Source organism: Polypterus senegalus, chromosome 5, assembly GCF_016835505.1.
Source record: "Polypterus senegalus isolate Bchr_013 chromosome 5, ASM1683550v1, whole genome shotgun sequence".
Classification (NCBI taxonomy): domain Eukaryota; kingdom Metazoa; phylum Chordata; class Cladistia; order Polypteriformes; family Polypteridae; genus Polypterus; species Polypterus senegalus.
The window spans coordinates 120,190,661-120,205,687 of NC_053158.1; the positions used below are offsets into that span (position 1 = coordinate 120,190,661).

Sequence of the window (15,027 nt, forward strand, 5' to 3'; positions counted from 1 at the left end):
TCATTGATGCCGTAATGGCATCCTACAGCGTTGTAGCTTTTCCCTTCCTTCAACATATCCAAAACGTTTACATTTTCAGCAATCATTAACATCTTCCGTTGGCGCTTGGGCACGGCCCCTGAAGCAGTAGCAGGAGCAGATCGTTTTGGAGCCATAATGAAGGGCTTGACTACGCATAAAGATAAACACAAAAGAGCACAAAAGTTAACTCTTTACACAGTGAAACACGTTGATGCTGAATGAGTGAGACAAGACTTCCTGGTTAACTCAGCCTAATCAAATTCAGCGCTCCGTCGCTGAGCTATTGATTGACACATTTGCAAAACAAAGACACTGATGAAGATGTGCAAAAGAATTTAAGGTGGCCTGGCATTATGACTTTTTTCGGATTCTAGTGTTAAATCTCCACATTATTACTATTACCACAGAGGGGAGGCTAATAAGAATTTAGCTCAACAAATCCACAAGCAGGAAGTTCACAACGCAGTAACCGAAAGCAAGAACAGAGATGGAGATCATTGACCATAAAAATACAACCCACACATTTAGAGAGTACTTTATTCTACCTAGGTTAAAGTTGATAAGGTGTTTTTTGATGCATTATAAATACCACAGCTAGATACTCTTATTGCAGAGGAACTAGATAAACCTCTGACACTCTCAGAATTACCAAACTCTATAAACTCACTCCAGTGTGGGAAAGCAGCAGGCCCTGATGGCTATGCAGTGCAATTTTATAAAAATTTTAAAATAAGTCTCTTCCACTATTAGCAATGTTTATAGAAACAAAAATTCTTCCAAAAACTTTTCACCAAGCATTAATTACTGCCTTTCCAATGAAAAATACGGACTACAATGTGCATTATACAGACCAATTTCACTTCACATGTTAAGATACCCTCCAATGTTTTAGATAGAAGGATTGAGAATGTCCTTCCTTCTGTAATATCACAAAACCTAACCAGATTTATTAAAGGCAGACACTTCATTTCTAATTTTCAATGTTTACTCACCCATAAAATCTAACACACCAGAGATCTTATTTTCGTTGGACACAGAAAAAGCGTTTGATATAGTTTGGCCCAAATATATTTTCATGGAACAAACTATTTTATACCAGTCCAGAAGTTTCTGTTTGCATTAACATTATTTCAGACTAGAACATGGTTATCACCATTACTCTTTGCAGTTGCCATTTGCCAATCACTTTCGAAATGTATCAGAAATAAAGGGGATTACCAAAGAAGGAATTGAACAAAAAATATCATTATTTGCAAATGATATGGTACTGTGTATATCAGACATACAGACTTCTGTCCAAGCAGTCATTAATGTCCTGGCTGAATTTCAAGATATCTGGATTCAAAATTAATTTGAATGAAAGGTTGTGTTTTCCAGAGAACTCCATAGCACACAGTATTAGACTGGGCACCTTCCCATTTATTTTAATGGATCAGTTCAAATACCTTGGGGTAAACATTACAAGTAAATATTAAGATCTTTTTCAACAAAAATTTGCTAACTGCATGGAAAGAAATTAACATTAACAATATGTGAACTGATGGCCTTCCCTCCTTCTCACATTAGAAGGGAGAATCAATACTGTCGGAATGAACTTCCTTCCCAAGCTTCTATTTCTATTTCAGAGCCTTCCCATACATATTAAGAAATTAGATTTAATTATGAGCTCATTTATTTGGAATTCAGAAGGGAGTATGGCACTACTTAACTTTGTTTTATTACTGGGTGGCAAATATATAATGTGTAAAGACCTGAACATCGACACAAATTGTTGAATATACACAAGCCTGTTCTGCAATAGATATAAAATTTTGCTGTACTTCTTTATATGCTCAGCTCTGTACCCCAGTAAATACAAATGATCTTCAATATACTAATAATCTAATTGTCCATCAATCACTTAGAATATGTTATCTGCTGCACCTTTTATATAATCATCTTTTTCTAACTTCTCAAACCTGCACACTATTTAATGTTTGGAAAATGTCCGGGATTAAAGCACTTTGATTTGTATACAGATAATGTCTTTGCATCTTATGAACAATTATGCTTCAAATTTAACTTCCCATCAACAAAATTTTCCACAACTTTCAAAGCAGAAACTTTGGTAAAAGAACCCTGCTAAATTTTCCACACCTTCCACCCATTTCTGTTCCAGAGGCAATACTGATCAGTCTTGAAGACTCTGTCAGCATCTCAACAATATATAAAAGTATTTTAAAGTCTCTTCCCTTCTAAGATCCTATGTTGGGGAAAGGGTCTACAGAATTAAAGAAATTCAATGATGACTTAGAGGATCTGTTCAAAACTTAAAAAAAAAATAAATAAATGGCAAGATTTAATTAATCAAAACTTAGAATAAGCATTTATATTGGTGAAAAGTACATTCTCCTTTCTTTGTTGCTCATAAAGATTTGCTCATGTCATAGTTCCTCTGCTCTTTCTCTTGGGCGGAGGTTGAATTATACTTTAAGTTTGACATGGTATGGAATGTTTTGTTCTAAAAAAATATTGATAAAATAAAAAGAAAAAAAATTTAAAAAAAGACCCTGTGTGACTGAGATATGTGCGTGTTTGTGCTTTGCGTTTAACTGAGACCCAAGCCGGGACAGGTTGCTGTGTTGGGGTTGATGTTTCCAGTACAAGTTGTTGGTTTATGAGCAGTATATCAAGAGATGTTTATTTCTATCTTATCTAGAAAATTAATGTAGTAAACTAATTAGAACTCCAATACCAGAACATATTATGATTGAACTGTTTAGGAACACAAGTGCACATTACATAATGAGAAAAGCATGCTGAAAAGGAAAAAAAAATACTAATAAATGGGTTCTCCATTGAATATTTTATCTGTTTAACTTGAACTTACATTCCTTGGGTGTTCAGGTTAACATACTGCTGCTGGAGCAGACTGGAGAGTATATAAATGTTTGCAAGGCATACTCCAAAGTATTACAGACTTGCTTTCATGATACACATTTCTAATTCTTGCCATAACCTTTTGCACAGAAAATTTCAGAAGTGAATGTATTCTGTGTGGCGATAGCTGCCTGCGCCTCCACTCAATGCTAGACAAAGTCATTTTAAGAAGCATGTAGCGATTAACAACTGGGTCGGGGAGCACTTAACACAAAGCATTTAATGTGCTACGTTTAACTTATGACGGAGTTTGAGAAAATCTAGTAAATGAAACATTTATTTTAAGATGAAGTTTAGTTTATGACATTCTGCTTTAATGACAAAATAAAATATGATGATAAAGTGGAAATGTCTACTTTAATCTTGACATAAACTGTGAGAATAAAGTGGAAATGTCGAGAATAAACTCAACATGTCGACTTTATTCTCGACATATACTTTTTTGTTTTGTTCTTCACTGTGTCCATATTTTTTTTTTCATCTCCATGGCCCTAATACACTTCCATAGAAAATAAATACATAAAAATACAATCTTTTTTACTTTATTCTAAAATTTAATTTCCACAGTGAAGTCCGATAGCTTAAGATGTTGGCTAATTGTACTCTCCCATTAAGAATTTTTTCCATTGATGACTGGCAATGTGGAACATTACACTGAACAAGCTCAGATCTATTATAGGGCATACAGCAGAAATCACCCACAGCAAGCCATTTTAAAGTGGCCACTCAACTGAAGGACCAAAAACTGAAGTACCAGACAATCTTTCAAGCACAGAGGAAGAATGGGTAACCCTCCCCTAAACCTCTGCCCCTCATCAAGACGAATGTTTATAACCCAGTCTCCTGAAGCTATGAGACAGCACCACTAGCTACCAACTCTTGCCAACCCTACTAAAATTCAAAAAAGAAAAAGTCAATTTACATGAGGTCCATTGTTTCAAAAAACAGACCTCATTATTATTTTTTATATTTGGCAGACATTTATATGAGAAACAATATAGGTGATGTAGAGCTTATATCCAATTGCTATTTGAAACTGCAATTAGGGTTATGGTATTAAGATGTGTCTTTGAATTCTTGTTTTTAAATAGAACCATTTTAAATTAAACATCTTTCTCCTCCTGATGACTGCATATAATTCATTAAGCTTTTCTGTATTTTACCCCTGATTGTGTCATGTCAAAAAAGAACTACTGCAGTAATTTTGTCCAATGTTTGGCCATTAGCTCCTCTTCTGAATGGACATGCCCATTGTAGGATCACAGAAAAGTAGTGGCTTATAGCAGAAATTGGTGCAAGCAGGTAAGGCAGTAATAAAACCTTGATAGGGACACTAGGGCATTGTAAGGCATGCACATTTACTAATATCAGGCCAGTGTACCATTTCTAGGTAACCTAAGCTGCATACTGTATGCCTTGGATGTGGGAGGAATGACAAAACCCAGATAGACCAAACTACAATGTGCTGATTCCACATTGATGACAATCTAAATGTTCAAATATGCAGTTTTCCAAAAACCAGCTATGAATTTTCAAATAATGTTGACAATAATCATTTTTAAAAAAATTATTTTATTTAAAATTGGATATAATCAAAAATTCATGTGCAATAAATATTTATAGGAAATATAAGGAAGCATGCTTTCTAAACAGAACTTGTAACATATGTTGAATGTTTTCTGCATCTTGTTGTCACATTGTGAACATTTTTTTTTAATTTCAGAGAACTTGGCATATCTTGTGCTAAATGTAAGGGGAACACTATCAACTGGAATGAGAGGTTTTCAGTTACTGCAGAATGTGGCATATGTAAGAATATTTTAAACCATACCTTGGTTTGGAGTATGTACTTGGTAAATGCTTCCAGTACACCAAATGTCGAAGGTAATGCAAAAGTGTTTAAACATCTGCGAACATGTATGATGACAATTTTTTTTTGAACAATTCAATTTCAGTAATACTGTATAGTATACAGTATGTGTTTGATGTAAAGAAATGTGATCAGTGCTAATAGACTTTAACAATAATTTGCCACTTTCCAAGTGCATGACTGATGCACAGGCAGCAAATATGATATTGTGGTACACTCAATAAAGTAATAAAGCAATAAAAATTTGTCCAGTAAGGAAGAGAAGTCATGGTCTACGTAGACAGTGAGAGAAAAGTTGTAAAGGGAGAGTTTGGTGTTTGTGGAACTATTAGTTTGAGATGAGCAAGTGAGTGAGCCTCCCTACTAGGGAACAGAAATTAAGACCTGTGACAATAGATGCCTGCTGCTGTTTGGTTTTATTTGCATTTTGAACTTTAATGTTTTTGTTGTGGTCATGTTATATAAAAATACCACTTTTATATGTTGTTTTCTCTCTGAATATATGGGTTCAGTGAACACGATATGTTTGAACGTGTATGTACCATGTAGAGTATAAAATGGATACTTTGTAATGGGGTCGGGTCCTTTGGCATCTCTTTTGTCATGAATGATTAACAGAGAGACCAAAATTATTTATAAAGATAACTTTTTAAAATCAAAATTATATGTGTTAATGGTAATAATATTAATCACAATGCTAACAACAACCCTCCTGGCCCTCTGGGCAACTTTAACACATTTGTTGCTCTTTTTGTCCTCTGACATGGATTCCCAGTTTCTTATATTTAACTTACCTCTTTGAAGTACTCCATATAAACCAAATTAAATCTCCAGGTTTTTATATACCCTGGCAAGTGACCTCTTTGTTACCTTACCTTACAACTTTAAATGTTACTGTTAATTGACATTCAGCCCAGAGTATTTCCAATCCAATAGCTGGGATGACTTTTGAGATTAAGTGAGTACTTAGTCTTAGGCAATTTTTAAAATAAACGTTGTCACCTCTTGCTAGCATTAGAATACCTGAAGTCTATGATTTGCAAAACAAAGGCACTGATAAGGAGGAATTTAAGGCCTGGCATTGCAAATATTTTCTTAGGGTTTAGGGATTCTATTGCTAGGCAGTTGTTTTCTCTTTTTGATTTCAAGTATGAACTTACAGTAATGTTATCCTTTAACTTAGTGTACAGCTCCTATCCTTGGAAAAACCTTCTTAGTCCTGCACCTTTTATACTATTAATTTAAATATTTATGTGTAAATTTATATTTAACTATATAAGTGATTATATTAACATTAAATGTATTTGTGTGTAATGGTTTAATATCTTTTTTTTCTTGTTTTAAGTTCCCTTTTGCAAAGTGCTCGACACCAACAGTCCATCAAGTTTGTATCAGAGCATCTTTGTTTCGGCCCCAAAGGAGTCACCTAGTCAAGCATCCTCATTTTATTCAAGCAGTTCAGTTTCGACATCTAACATAGTCCCTGCAACATCAAGTCTTGCTTCAGCTGATGAAACTCTGGAAAGAAGCACTACTGCATTTCCTGTCAACCAACGTGTTTTGTCTGGAATAACATTCAGTGACTTATTTGCAAGTCAGGCTATGTTCCCTTTATTAGAAGACAAAACCACCTCAAAGCAAGCCACAACATCCAAGGATCTTTATGACCTTCCCATCTTAATAATGGAGGGTCCAGCTTCAGGCGGAAGGTCAAGGCGGAAGAGATCCAATGCAGTTAGCCCCACCAGCACAGCAATAAGAGGTTGTAAGACAACATTATCAATAAAAGCATTAGCATTTCAGCATCATAGGTGGTAGTTCAATCATAATCAGAGGCTTAACATTTTCAAACCAGCTTAATACGATTTTGGGTTGAGAAGGGATGAAACCTATACCAGCAGAATTGGGTAGCAAACAGGAGACAGCACTGGACTGGACACCAGTTCATCTGGTGGCCTGACCGTATTAATTTTCCTGATTATGGATTCTGTTACTAATAACAAGTTGCAACTATAAAATTGGGTCAGTATAGTTAATCTAGTTTAGCAAAACGTATTTTGAGGATTCATCTGACAAATGAACCTGAAAGTAAAAGTGGGTTTAGTGAATTAAAGTTAAAGAAATAATAGCTGCCAAGTGTTATCTTACGATGTCCGTCTTGCTTTTGGATTTAATTGTTTTCTGCAATTATTCTAGTGTGTTATTTCAAGTCAAGTCTAGTTTACTGCTCTGTAATATGTGTAAGAAATCAAACCCTTAGCAAACTTTTGCTTTTTACATTTCCTCCTGTGTGCCATTATCACACAAACATTGTGGGCACTCAAAGACAGAGCTCATGTTGAAATTAACTTTTTTTATTCCTTTTTGTTGAAATACTCTGTATAAAATTGGGACATTGCTTAAGAGTTTGGTTAAGTATAGTTAGGTTTAGCATTTTCTTCATTTAAAGAAATTTAGCTTTTTTTAGTTTAATGCAGTCCCCAATTATAAGCGCTTATTTTTTTCTCATCTAATTCTAATTGGGGATGAATAAGGGTCCAAGCCCATTCTAATAGTAGCTGGTATAGCAAACCAAAATTATTAATTTTTTTTTTCATTTTAGGTGTCACTGCTGTAGATGCATCAACTAAGGACACTTCCACTGCTTTGGTTGCTAAAGAAAATGGGAACCCTAAAGATAGCCTTTTAAGTATCAGCATTTCGGGCACAATTCTAGAGGAGCTATCACCTGAAATGGGGGAATTTCCAATTGTTAGTGAAGGTAACAATATGCGTCTAGGTAAAAGAAGCTATTCTGTTAAATTTTTTTCTTTAATTTTCTACTGTTGCTGTAAGAGAATTTCAGATCAGATTAAACTTTAAATCACTGTCAGTATTTCATCTTTGTTTGATAGATTGTTTTTAAAATAACTGGTATAAAGAAAGATTTATCAGTATACCAGAACCATGAGCGAAGGGAGCTGTACAACTTTTTCATAGCAGTTTACTTTTAAACAAATAAAAAAATCCTTTGTCCTCCAAAGGTCACTATATAATCTATATATTTCTAATATACTCATGGCCCCTGGCATATATATATATATATATATATATATATATATATATATATATATATATATATAAACTGCTCAAAAATTAAAGGAACACTTTGAAAACACATCAGATCTCAATGGGAAAAAGAAATCCTCCTGGATATCTATACTGATATAGACTGGGTAATGTGTTAGGAACGAAAGGATGCCACATCGTTTGATGAAAATGATCAACCTACAGAGCCCTGAATTCAAAGACGCCCCAAAAATCAGAGTGAAAAAATTATGTGGCAGGCTAGTCCATTTTGCCAAAATTTAATTGCAGCAACTCAAAATTGTACGCAGCACTTTGTGTGGCCCCTGTGTTCTTGTATACATGCCTGACAACATCGGTGCATGCTTCTAATGAGATGACAGATGGTGTTGTGGGGGATCTCCTCCCAGATCTGGACCAGGGCATCACTGAGCTCCTGGACAGTCTGAGGTGCAACCTGGTGGCATTGGATGGACCAAAACATAATGTCCCAGAGGTGTTCTATTGGATTTAGGTCAGGAAAGCGTGGTGGCCAGTCAATGGTATCAATTCCTTCATCCTCCAGGAACTGCCTGCATACTCTCACCACATGAGGCCAGGAATTGTCGTGCACCAGGAGCCACTGTACCAGCATAGGGTCTGACAATGGGTCCAAAGATTTCATCCTGATACCTAATGGCAGCCAAGGTGCCTTTGTCAAGCCTGTAGCGGTCTGTGTGACCCTCCATGGATATGCCTCCCCAGACAATCATTAACCCACCACCAAACTGCTCATGCTGAATGATGTTACAGGCAGCATAATGTTCTCCATGGCTTCTCCAGACCCTTTCATTTCTGTCACGTGCTCAGGGTGAACCTGCTCTCATCTGTAAAAAGCACAGGGCACCAGTGGTGCATCTGCCAATTCTGGTATTCTATGGCGAATCCCAATCGAGCTGCATGCTGCTGGGCAGTGAGCTCAGGGCCCATTAGAGGACATGGGGCCCTTGGGTCACCCTCATGAAGTCTTTCTGGTTGTTTGGTCAGAGACATTCACACCAGTGGCCTGCTGGAGGTCATTTTGTAGGGCTCTGGCAGTGCTCATCCTGTTCCTCCTTGCCCAAAGGAGCAGATACTGGTCCTGCTGATGGGTTATGGACCTTCTATGGCCCTCTCCAGCTCTCCTAGAGTAACTGGTTGTCTCCTAGAATCTCCTCCATGCCCTTGAGACTGTGCAGGGAGACACAGCAAACCTTCTGGCAATGACACGTATTGATGTGCCATCCTGGAGAAGTTGGACTACCTGTGCAACCTCTGTAGGGTCCAGGTATCGCCTCATGCTACCAGTAGTGACACTGACTGTAGCCAAATGCAAAACTAGTGAAGAAACAGTCAGAAAAGATGAGGAGCGAAAAATGTCAGTGGCCTCCACCTGTTAAACCATTCCTGTTTTGGGGGTCATCTCATTGTTGCCCCTCTAGTGCATCTGTTGTTAATTTGATTAACAACCCCCTCTGCTACTTAACTGACCAGATTAATATCCCATAAGTTTCATTGACTTTATGCTATACTCTGATTAAAAAGTGTTCCTTTAATTCATTTGAGCAGTATATATATATATATATATATATTTCCTTCCAATTTTAAGAGTCTCACAGCATGAAATTTTAATACATCTATTTTTTCCACACATTTTCATACAGCTGTGTGTGTCAGTTCAGAACTCATTGTCATATACTGTACGTGAGTGTAATGAGAGGTTTATTTAAATCTATGCTGATGACACCTATTGCTTCTCATTGCATCCACAAAGGCCAACAAGGTACAACACCCTATCACTGCTGTTGACATTAAAAAAAACATAACGGTGGCTGCAACAATATGGTAAAAAAATTACTGTGAGTCTGTGGTGGGAATAGAGTTCAGTATTTGAGTGTGATATTTTAAGGGTAGATACTGTCTCAGATTATGGGTGTTTGTGATTTTATGCATGTGTGATGCTCAACACTAGAATTACCAAAAACTCAAAAAACTCAAAAATCTGACCCACCTTAAATTAATTTGCTCCTCTCCGCCAGCGTCTTTTGTCCTATAAATGTACTGATTAAGCAGCAAGCAGCCGGCTATTTCTAGGCCCCACCCACTGCCGCAGTTCAATTTGCAAAGAAGTTTCTCAGTGCTCAGTGTTTACCTTTGAGTGAAGTGCTGGAGCTTTATTGGGTAAAAAAGTATATCGTCATTTAGGATACATACATATCATGCGTGTTCAGTGTGATCAACACTCTGTAAAAACGTTAACACAGAAACGTTTTTCATGTATCTTCCTATATAATATGCTACTGTGGCTGTTCATTTGTCTGTCCAGGATTTTAAATCACATTATTGACTTGAAATTTGGTACATATGTATTATGTGACGTCTACTATCTGCTTTCGGGGTGATGATTTTTATTACACTTTTTTTATTTATATTTTATTTTATTGTAGAATCAACTCTCGGCAGTGCGCAGCAGGACAGCCTTGCGGCACGTGGGTATGGGCACCGTTTTCATTCCCTACCACCTTCGCTAATCATTCTTGAGGCAGCTGGAAGACTTAAGTGCCAGCTTAAGTGAAAAATTAAAGAAAATGTACTAAGTAATCGCAACACAAAAAATAACTTAATCAGTTTTAATGTGAAAAGATGCAAACGAAAAAAGAGAAGCAGCGGGGCCGCTATGGTGGAGTAAAAAAATAGCAGCTCGATAAGCAGCAAGTGCATCAACCTCTGAGCAAACAAATGCTAAACGTACAGATAAAGACTATGAAAACTAGGAATGCTCAAGTCAAGTGTATTCACTGCACGTTATCATGCAGTACGCCATTACTGGTTACTAATAATTGACAAAATGTAGACATGAAATGTATAATGTTTGAAACCTGAAATACAAATATAAAATAAACACTTTCACAAACACGATCCCAAACCCCCACACCAGCACCAAACCCCCACCCCCCACCTCCTTTGTTATTTATCTGTTCTAGCGCGTCTACAGTGGTGTGAAAAACTATTTGCCCCCTTCCTGATTTCTTATTCTTTTGCATGTTTGTCACACAAAATGTTTCTGATCATCAAACACATTTAACCATTAGTCAAATATAACACAAATAAACACAAAATGCAGTTTTTAAATGATGTTTTTTATTATTTAGGGAGAAAAATAAATCCAAACCTACATGGCCCTGTGTGAAAAAGTAATTGCCCCCTGAACCTAATAACTGGTTGGGCCACCCTTAGCAGCAATAACTGCAATCAAGCTTTTCGCGATAACTTGCAATGAGTCTTTTACAGCGCTCTGGAGGAATTTTGGCCCACTCATCTTTGCAGAATTGTTGTAATTCGGCTTTATTTGAGGGTTTTCTAGCATGAACCGCCTTTTTAAGGTCATGCCATAGCATCTCAATTGGATTCAGGTCAGGACTTTGACTAGGCCACTCCAAAGTCTTCATTTTGTTTTTCTTCAGCCATTCAGAGGTGGATTTGCTGGTGTGTTTTGGGTCATTGTCCTGTTGCAGCACCCAAGATCGCTTCAGCTTGAGTTAATGAACAGATGGCCGTACATTCTCCTTCAGGATTTTTTGGTAGACAGTAGAATTTATGGTTCCATCTATCACAGCAAGCCTTCCAGGTCCTGAAGCAGCAAAACAACCCCAGACCATCACACTACCACCACCATATTTTACTGTTGGTATGATGTTCTTTTTCTGAAATGCTGTGTTCCTTTTACGCCAGATGTAACGGGACATTTGCCTTCCAAAAGTTCAACTTTTGTCTCATCAGTCCACAAGGTATTTTCCCAAAAGTCTTGGCAATCATTGAGATGTTTCTTAGCAAAATTGAGATGAGCCCTAATGTTCTTTTGCTTAACAGTGGTTTGCGCCTTGGAAATCTGCCATGCAGGCCGTTTTGCCCAGTCTCTTTCTTATGGTGGAGTCGTGAACACTGACCTTAATTGAGGCAAGTGAGGCCTGCAGTTCTTTAGACGTTGTCCTGGGGTCTTTTGTGACCTCTTGGATTAGTCGTCTCTGCACTCTTGGGGTAATTTTGGTCGGCCGGCCACTCCTGGGAAGGTTCACCACTGTTCCATGTTTTTGCCATTTGTGGATAATGGCTCTCACTGTGGTTCGCTGGAGTCCCAAAGCTTTAGAAATGGCTTTATAACCTTTACCAGACTGATAGATCTCAATTACTTCTGTTGTCATTTGTTCCTGAATTTCTTTGGATCTTGGCATGATGTCTAGCTTTTGAGGTGCTTTTGGTCTATTTCTCTGTGTCAGGCAGCTCCTATTTAAGTGATTTCTTGATTGAAACAGGTGTGGCAGTAATCAGGCCTGGGGTGGCTACGGAAATTGAACTCGGTGTGATACACCACAGTTAGGTTATTTTTGAACAAGGGGCAATTACTTTTTCACACAGGGCCATGTAGGTTTGGATTTTTTTTCTCCCTAAATAATAAAAACCATCATTTAAAAACTGCATTTTGTGTTTACTTGTTTTATATTTGACTAATGGTTAAATGTGTTTGATGATCAGAAACATTTTGTGTGACAAACATGCAAAAGAATAAGAAATCAGGAAGGGGGCAAATAGTTTTTCACACCACTGTATGTGAAAACAGCAGTGTCAAATGCAGCCTGGGGTTAGGTGGTTTTGGATCGTTAATGCGGCTTAGAGAATAAAACTAAATAAAAAAAAAAAAAAAAACCAAAGCTAACCTTTACAAGGATCATAAATTACACTGGCTGTTACAGACTGGAATCAAATGTGTGTTTTTATTTAGAAATAGTAAGAGTACATGCAGTTCACTTCTCAAAATGGCATCGTCCAGGACCGAACCCGTGAAGTTTAGATTACTAGTGAACGGCTGATAACGTTGCGCCACCGAAGAGCTCGTAGCAAATGCATGTCAATGTCGCACCCTAATGCGGGTTGTTTTTCTGCAGTTATATTCTTGAATTGCACTTGTTCTGTTATATTTGTACCATTTGTGAAAGTGTTTCTTTGATATTTGGACTTCAGGCTTCACACATTATAAACTTCATGTCTACATTTTGTCAATTATTACTAAAACATAAAAAGGTTTCTTTTTTAACAATGTGTTTACTGTGCATAGATTGTTGTAGACATGGCGCACACATGAAATGCATGTGTTCGAAATAATGATATAGTAATTATAAAAGGTGCGATTTTGCTTGACTTCTCACTCTGTAGAACTCCAACAACTGACACATAGGTAAACAGACTTGAGCGGAGAAAACTGTGTGGGGTTGAGGGGATGTGATAGCAGGCTGCTTGCCGTTTGCTGCTTATCAACACATTTAAAGGACAAAAGACGCTGACGGAGAGGTGAGAAGCAATTTAAGGTGGGATGGATCTACAAGTTTTTTCATAGGCTCTAGTAATTCTAGTGTTAAGGGTGTGTGAAGGAAAAAAAGAGGATGACTAATAAAATTGTACTTCCACCCTTCTTGAGTTGTAAAAATGTCAGTAACAGAAAGTATCTATACTCCAGCAATGGGTGGAGCTAACCTGACCACATCTTATTATAATGTCTAATGATTAGCGAAAAGCTGCTGCCAAACAAAATATAATACCATAAATAAGAACACTATGAACAGCACATTTGTAAAATGCAATAAGACAAGTTACCGGCTTCTTTGCAGATAAAGGTATAGGCCATGTTTAAATCATAAAACATACTCAAACTTCAGGGTGCTTACCATCTCGACAGCTACCCCATTGAAATAAACAGGGGTGTCTTTTTCCCACCCTAATTACTATTTCAGTGACCTGGGACCTCATGTATAAATGGTGCGTTCATAAAAATGCTGCGTACACCAATTTCCTCAGACACCTTGAGATGTATAGAACCTAAACTTGGTGAAAAGCCCACGTACATTTTCACAGCACCCAGCATCAAAACAGTGCTGATGTTTGTCATGTAACTTTCTTTTTCATATTTGCATTAATGATGCGGGATTTATCAAATACACCTAAATTAATTGTTTACAAATTTAATTCACTATAATATAATGGAATAATCTGGCCATTCCATGCACCAACTACCATAACTGCTTTATCGTTGTTAGAAGACATCACAAATGGAAGAATTAGAAGAGAGTGTGGATTTATAGATGATGTTGATGACTGTGCTTTTAAGTCAGTTTCGATTTCCAAGAGCTTTCCTGTGTGCTGAACTGGCACCAGCTTTACAAAGGCAGACTTTGAGGAATTGTGCTTTACTTGCTTTTTTACAAGTTCTGTCCACTCTCAGGTTTTTAACCACAGGAGCTTTTCAACATGAACTTGCTGACCAATCGGGTATTTCAAAAACATCACAGAGTTGCGCCATGCTAACTGTATAAAATAGTATTATCCACTTGTCATCCTGTTACATAAGATTTCCTTACACTGTGGTTCAACTGCAAGACATCAAAGCATAATTTGCAGCAACATCCAATTTTCCAAATGTAATCAGAGTGATCAGCTGCACGCACATTTCTATTGCAACGGCACTGGACAAGTTATATTAACCAGGGATAAATCAACAAATGAATGACCTGGCATTACATCATGTATGGAGAACCTATAAAAACAGCAGCTCCATACAGTCACAGGTGCTTTTTCTAATTAGTCCTGCAAAAGGCAAGCAGTTCTTTTAATGATAGTGAGTCACCTCAAATAGCCATGTAAAGAAGAAGATAATGTGGTGCTCTATAGTCCACAGAAAGCGTGTTGCATTATGCAGGCATGTAGCATCCTGCTTGCCCGTACCTAAGCAGATGTGGTATGATGAACCTGACACTGACTCGCCAAATCAGACAGCGTTACAACTTCATTTGAATGGAATTAGCAAAATGTAAAAACAACTAATCAGCTGCGGCATTTATTTTTTTTACCAGTTCATTTAAACTGTGGTCAATATCACATAGTACAGCCCATATATACCTTAGTTAATTTGCCACATCTCTTACAGCATCCTCTATTGTATTTGGTGACTCCAGAACAGCATCTGTCAGCACATAGTCGGATTTCGGAGGCAGAGGTGTGTGTGCGCGCAGCCAGGGTCTAAAGATATATGGACACAGCAGCACCATCACCGCATGGAGTCGCATCATCAGCGCAGGGGTCAG

General features: G+C 37.3%; 1 protein-coding gene across 1 annotated transcript in view; it reads left to right on the forward strand.

Moving 5' to 3' along the window:
* Positions 1-15,027, forward strand: part of LOC120529897 (polycystic kidney disease protein 1-like 1) — a 256,167-nt gene that overhangs the window by 34,736 nt on the left and 206,404 nt on the right. Inside the window, exons 11-13 of the mRNA XM_039754112.1 lie at positions 4,664-4,824; positions 6,156-6,572; positions 7,413-7,571. Of these exons, the coding sequence (XP_039610046.1) occupies positions 4,664-4,824; positions 6,156-6,572; positions 7,413-7,571 (737 nt within the window). The remainder of the gene's footprint in view (positions 1-4,663; positions 4,825-6,155; positions 6,573-7,412; positions 7,572-15,027) is intronic.